The following is a 6830-nucleotide window of genomic DNA, read 5'->3' as shown; positions in this document are numbered from 1 at the left end:
CCCGCGCGCCCGGCTTGCCCATTGGCCGGCTTGCCCCATGCCCGGCTGCCCATTGGCTGGCGGGCCCGCCCGTTGGCGCGCAAGCGCGGGGGCTGGGGGCGGGGTCACGCGCGGCCCCTCAGGGCGGAGGCTGCGGCGGCATCCCGGGAGCGGTTCTCTGTTATGACCGGAGCGGAGGCAGCCGGGGTCATGTCCCCGCTGAAGTGACTGCCCGGCAGTGCGGGTAATAGGTGTCAAGTATCCTCCCAGCCCTGTCTGTCTGTGCTCCGGAGGTTGCTGTCGTCTCTTCACAATTACTTTGGGGGCCCCCCCCACAGCGGGGGAACCCTGTTGGGTCCCTGGCGTCATGGAGCATCTTCGGCTCTCTTGCCATATTATCTGGAGCATCCCCTTTGGGAAGTCTGCTCTTATCCCTGCCATGTGGATGGGTCCCACGTGGAGGCCAGTCACTTCTACTGTGCTTGCAGTGAGAGGACAAGAGACCTCAAGCTAAGACAGGAGAGATTCTGATTAGATATTAGAAAATAGTCTCTCTTCTCTCTTAGACTGAGTAAGTGTGGTGATATAGGTTGGTGGTGAATTTTTAATGCTTTGAGGGCTTTAAATACTATGAGAGCTCACTGGAATCAAAGCAGATTATTGATTGCAAACTGGTTCAGCTCTGAAATTACTTAGAATTGTCGAATCCCTACGGTTGGAAAAGACCTGTGAGATCACTGAGTCCAACCATTAATCCTGCAGCCTGACCTAAACCATGAGCCTTCTAAACCAAGTGTTCAAATGCCACATCCTCACATCTTCTGAACATTCCCAGGGATGGTGATTGTCGGTGCTTGACCACCCTGCCCATGAAGAAACTTTTTCCAATATCCAATCTAAACCTTTCCTGGCACAATGTGAGGCTGTTTCCTCTGGTCCTGTCACTTGTTACCTGTGAGAAGAGTCTGACCCCCACCTGGCTACATCCTGTCAGGTAGAGATCAAGAATTGGTAAGATTTGATGATAGTTTTAAACTGGAAAAAAAGGAAAAAGCTGATCCCTGGTTGGTTTTGCCTTTTTTGGACCAGGTGAACTTAGTCTAAAACCAGATTAGAAAGTACATTAAGTCATTCAGCAGAGCAAATGATTAATGACTGTGCGGTCTTGCTATGGAGACCATTCTTTGTATTGTATCAGGTTATGATTTACCTTTAAAAGCAGATAAAGAACAGGGCTGATGTGTTAAATTGCAAACAATTAAAGATTTCTGAGGGGTTTTTTTTGTGTGTCTGTTGGTTTGGGTTTTTTGGTGGGTCATGGGGGTTTATTGTTTTTTGTTTGGTTGGTTGGGGTTTTTTTGATGGGTTTGTTGTTGTTGTTATCTGTTGTTTTGTTTTTCCGTGTAGGGAGTAGTGAAGAAATTTCCAAGTTAATGCTCTGTTCAGTCAATTAATTTACCAGCCCAGCTGGTGACTCACCTGACTGAAGCAAGTCACAGCACTTCTCCCTTCCCTTCTCAAGAAGGGTAATAATTCCAGGTTATCTTATTTTAAAGACTAAGTGTTGTATCTGCAGCCATGTGATAGGACATTTAACACTGGTTCATTACCTATAAATATATGTGCTTTCTGGTTTTGAGACAGTTAACTTGTGACCAAGCTTTACGACAGTCTCCTGTAAGAAATTGCTCTGTTTTGGAGTGTAAGATCATCTTCCCAGTGGAATTCAGGAAGGTAGTAACTTTAAGTGGATTTGGTTTAGTTAGCTTTGTTTATTTACAGCTGTAAGTGGCATCCAAAAGTTTTACCTGAGCTACAAATTTGACTGCAACAAACGTGATAATACTGAAGAATCTCTGCTTCCTCTAAGTGTGGTTTTAGTGTGACACTTTTTTCAGCATTGTAGACCTTTTGTTAGTGTGTGAGGGGTTTGTTGTTGTTGTTTGGGCTTTTTGATTTGTGAGGTTGGGTTTTTCTGCTTTGGGGGTTTTGGGGGAGTTTGTTGGGTTTTGTTTCTTTTGTTGTTCTTTCTGCAAAATATCTACTAAGAGGCGTTAAAAATGTGGGGAAGTAACACTTGGCACTTTGTCAACAGGGAGAAGAGCAGCAAACAGATCTTTACTGGATTCCTGATGTGTGCCCTTATGGAGAGAACACTGCCTCTGCTGGAGGGTGAAAGTAGCTGTGTGGATAAGGTAGGCTTTATTTGCGGTTTCCCACCTTTTAGCACACTGTTTGTCATACTTTTGCTAGTGACAGCCTTGGATTAACCTTGAATTTACCTGCATCCACTCAATCTCCCTGGGTCAAAATAGCTTTTCCTTCAGCCAAGAAATAGCTAACTGCTTTTGTTTTGTGAAAAATGGTTTTACTATATTGAGATATTCTTGCTTTAAAAAAACTTGGTAATTTTAAAGTTGGCTTTGAATGTACTTGCTATTCATATTAAAAACATATTGAAAGGGAGCTTTATGCAGCATGACTTCTGAGGTGATGAAATACTGCTGGGTAAAGATGTGGGAAAGGTGAGGTGAAAGGCAAATTTTTTGAGTGTGATAAATAATCAAGAAACATAATATATACCATTTATACCTTTTTAAAAAGTTGAAAATATTGCCCACTGCTCTTCTCATCCAGCAGTGGATGAAAAGAACAGTGGGTGAGAAGAGCAAAAGGCAAGAATAAGAACTAGGGCTTCAGACCAAAGCCCCCAGGAGCTCTAGGTGTGGTCTCCTCAGCTGGTGTAAACAGCCCTTGGAAGCTTCCCATCTCTGAAGAACAAGAGCTTCATTTACTAAAGAGATGAACTCCACTGTCCCTGGGCAAAAAACAGTGGTGCAAAGTCTGAAAGGGAGATTAGTTTGCTGCTTCATCAAGTATGTGATGCTGTAAGAGGATTGGATTTGCATATTCAAGGAGCAGTGAGTTTTCCTATTGATTACTTAGGATTCCCAACTTAATGTTTGCTGTGTTGCTCTAATTGCCCCTACCAAGGTATTCAGTTAGAAGTCTATCGGTAATTCCAAATGGGTTGCAGGTAGTATTGGTCAATACTAATGAGTCAAAACAATTAAATACAGTCTTCCAGAGAAGGCTTAAAATCTATAAATGGTGACTGGAGCTCATCTTGCAAAAGAACATTGCAGGTGGATGCACGCTGCTTCAAGAACCATCGATATGTGTGAGAAGTGTCCCTGGTAAGATCACTTCTGGAACTGTCACGCCTTTAATAGTTGGTTTGACAGCAATCTTACTGCACAACTGAAATAAAAATACTGTTTTCATTTTGCCTGTTATTTTTCGGCAAATCTCGATTTTATAGTGTCTACAGAAATTCCTCTGTTTCCTGTCCTGAACCAAAAGCTGTTTTTGAGCATGTCATGTGAACTGCTGTGTGACTAACAGATGAGTTTGAATATAAAAATGTTATAGTTGGTATTTTCATTATAATGGATGAAATCAGAATTCTGTCAGACTTAGAGCCCCATTACAAAGCCTTTATCTCCTTTCTTCCAATTACTCATAATGTTTTTTGTGATTTTAAGTGTTGGCTCTGTAGGATTTAAATATACTTCTGTTTGCTATAAACCTACAAGGAGGTAGAGACATCTGCAAGAAAAAGGATGCTTTTAAAACCTGAAATTTGAGTGTACTGCTTCTATTACTTGAAGTTTTGCGTTTATGTAGTGAAGAATTACCAGGAAATTTCACATCTGGTGTGTTTCAAAAAGGCTGCAACAAAGTTATTTGAATAAAAAAAAGATTGTATGAATTATTTAAAATAGTTGGTGCAACTGTTCCTATTAACTAATCCAGGCACTTGGAAGGCAATTACACTGAGCTTTGACAACACTGCCAACCCACTGCACAGTGCCTTATGCCAAAAGCTATTGTTGTTTTATTGACCACATTCACCATTACATATGCATATGAAAAAACAGAGGCATTTTCATCGGGATTACCCTAATAGCATTAAGAGATTATTTTTTAAATTTCCTTGGAAGGAAATTCACTTAAATGAGATTAGTTATTACTTGACTGGTTTCCTATCATGCTTCTATGTTTAGGTAAGAGGAGTCTATTAGAGTATTAAGTTTTTTTTAAAAAACTGATTTTATACATTAATGATTTCAAATAAAAGAGAAGTACTATATTTGTGCACAGCTTCTTTTAAGAAAGTTAAGTCGATGCTCTGTTTAGGAAAGATAACACTTTTTGTCCCCCTTGGTGGCCCCCCTGGTGTCACCATTAGTTGCTAATTACTTGCAAACAAATAAACAATTAACTCCTCGTGCCTCTTGGTGGGAGAGTTTTCATTGACATGCTAAAACTTTCTAATAAAAGATTTTAATTAATGACGTTTCAAATCCAACCCCCTTGTCAACATAGCTATAAGGAGGACTTGTGGAGAAATGCAAGTACAGTACTCCTGCTATGCTGGCTGAGGGCGAAGGCATGGCTGGTCCCTCGCTGTGTGCTGCCACCACAGCGGCCTCTCCGGATCTGCACAAGGTGCCCGGCTTTGGAGAGAGTAAAACCACATCGTGCTCCTTTTCAATTGAGAGTATATTGGGACTGGAGCAGAAAAAAGATGTCATTCCAGCTGGGAAACCTCACAGACCCTGGATGGATGCATGCACCAGCCTGGGTAAGTCAGTCTGTTTTGTAACCTCAAGCTTTTACCCTTTAAAAATACTGGCATGTATCTACTGCAAACCAGTAAATTTAATCTCTCCTTTTCTTGTTTTTTTCTAGTTTTAGGTGATGACAGTAATCCTCATCTGCAAATCCCTGTTCTTTGCTATGAAAATCGATTATTTCATGCTAGATGTGATCCAGTGCAAGAGGAAAAAGTTTTGAAATGTGAAAAATATTTTTCAGTCACTGAAAGACTATCTTTCCAACGAGAACTGAGCTGGTACAGGGGTAGAAGGCCAAGAACTGCATTCACTAGAAACCAGGTAGGGCTTTCCATAGCATTTAACAAATGAGTAACCATGTAGTTTAGTAAAATGTTTGACGAAGCCTGTAACAGCTGATAAATTCAGTGTAATGTACCTCTGCAGAGAGAAATGTAATCAGGAACTAGTGTAAATTAAGAGAAATGTTGCTAATTTCAGCAGATCTGTGTTTATGCATGAAATCAGAATTGTGCAAATACTGGTCTCCTGTTGAACAAACTAAGCTGTTATTTTATTTATTTTATGAATTACTGCTATGAACATAGTGTTGACTATTCAACAAGTGTATTTTAATCTCCTCAGATTGAAGTCTTGGAAAATGTTTTTAAAATGAACTCCTACCCCGGCATTGATATAAGGGAAGAGTTAGCTCGCAAATTAGATTTAGATGAAGACAGGATCCAGGTAATTAAAAGTTTATTTGAACTTTTCTGTAATTCCAGCTGCATGTACTCTCTGGTTACATATGTAAGTAGTTTGACAGCAGTAATGAGAATATTAATACTCTAAATCAATGTATATATACATGAAACATACCTTCAATGATTTGTGAAATGGAAACCATTGAATTCCTTCTGAATTCCTTCCATTGCATTGATGAGGTATTCATCACAATAATATTTCCACAATATCTCTGCTCTGTTAATCTCTGGTTATTATATGCAGAAGTCGATAATTTCCTTAAAATAATTTTCATATTTTACTTGTCACCATATTTGAAAAATAAATTTGAAACATAATAAATATGAACATAATTTGTGTGACTGCCTGCATATTTTGTGAGATTGCCAGCAGAGCATAGATAAGTTAAACCAGTGTTTGAACCTATGTCTTTATCTGGCCATAAGCAAAATCTATTCAGGGATGCTAATTATTGATTTCCAGGTAGTTAAATGTGATAAGAATCATACTGTAAACATAAGAATTTGGGCTTTGCTTTGTTGTTTATCAGGCTTTTGTTGCAAGTTATATTGGACTTGATGGGAAACTAGATGCTGCAAATAATTAAGTAGCTGAAAAAATAGCACTATAAGACACGTGTGAATTCCAGTTGCTCAGGATCTTCCAGGATCTGATTCTGTTCTGTCACTGAATTTAATACCAGTTTTTATATTAATTAAAGTGAAGCTGATTTCACTTTCCAGTTAAGCCAGGGGTATTATTTTCTTTGTCTGTGGTGTTAAAATTACAGGTAACAGGTAGCTATGTGCTGTCATCTGCAGATTTTAAATTTATATTGAACTTGCAAACTGCTGTCATCAAACAAAATACTGTCACGCTGTGTGAATACTTTTAAGTTTCAAGTATTATTCTGTTTCCACTGCTGTATTTCTGAAAAAACATCCCTTCTCTTTCCATTTTTTAGATCTGGTTCCAGAACCGTCGTGCAAAGCTGAAAAGATCACACAGAGAATCTCAGTTTCTAATGGTGAAAAATAGTTTCACATCCAGCCTGCTAGAGTAGAAGGAAGGATGGCTTGCTGTTACAGTACTACTACAGAAAATGAAGAATTATTCATAACCTATATTAAGTAATGATATAGTAATTATGATTTTATGCCCAGATTTGAAAGTTTGTTATAATTTTCATTCAAATAAACTGTAAATACCTGAATTATTATTATAATCTACTTTTTGTGGAAAAGGTGAACTTTTCATATATATTTGAGTAAGTATTTTCAGAGATTTTGAGATATTTTTGCAGTTTGAAACAATGCAAACCCTAGGCTGCACAAGAATTTCAGCTACTATGAATTACTGCAGATGACCTGACAAAGCTTTATGGTTTTAGAAGTAGTCTGTTTCAAGTCTGAAATAAACCATATAGAAAATAGATTTTGCTACTGGAAACACTTTGTCACACTGGAGTTTAAATAGCTTATTTATAAA

General features: G+C 38.8%; 1 protein-coding gene across 10 annotated transcripts; it reads left to right on the top strand.

Moving 5' to 3' along the window:
• Window positions 1-90: 90 nt before the first annotated feature.
• Window positions 91-6555, top strand: HESX1 (HESX homeobox 1). Of its 10 annotated transcripts, XM_063411447.1 has the most exons (9): window positions 93-223; window positions 815-973; window positions 1387-1505; window positions 2075-2174; window positions 3126-3176; window positions 4369-4627; window positions 4735-4940; window positions 5244-5345; window positions 6307-6555. In XM_063411447.1, the coding sequence occupies exons 6-9, from the start codon at window positions 4414-4416 to the stop codon at window positions 6403-6405; spliced, it is 621 nt and encodes a 206-aa protein (XP_063267517.1). In that variant the 5' UTR covers window positions 93-223; window positions 815-973; window positions 1387-1505; window positions 2075-2174; window positions 3126-3176; window positions 4369-4413; the 3' UTR covers window positions 6406-6555. The 10 variants fall into 10 exon arrangements, with proteins under 10 accessions (XP_063267514.1, XP_063267520.1, XP_063267517.1 ...); XM_063411443.1 differs by lacking the exon at window positions 1387-1505; XM_063411449.1 differs by lacking the exon at window positions 1387-1505 and having other exon boundaries at window positions 815-990.
• Window positions 6556-6830: the final 275 nt, after the last annotated feature.

Source organism: Prinia subflava, chromosome 14, assembly GCF_021018805.1.
Source record: "Prinia subflava isolate CZ2003 ecotype Zambia chromosome 14, Cam_Psub_1.2, whole genome shotgun sequence".
NCBI classification, from domain to species: domain Eukaryota; kingdom Metazoa; phylum Chordata; class Aves; order Passeriformes; family Cisticolidae; genus Prinia; species Prinia subflava.
The sequence above is the reverse complement of the archived record's forward strand: the minus strand, read 5'-3'. Positions and strand labels throughout refer to the sequence as shown.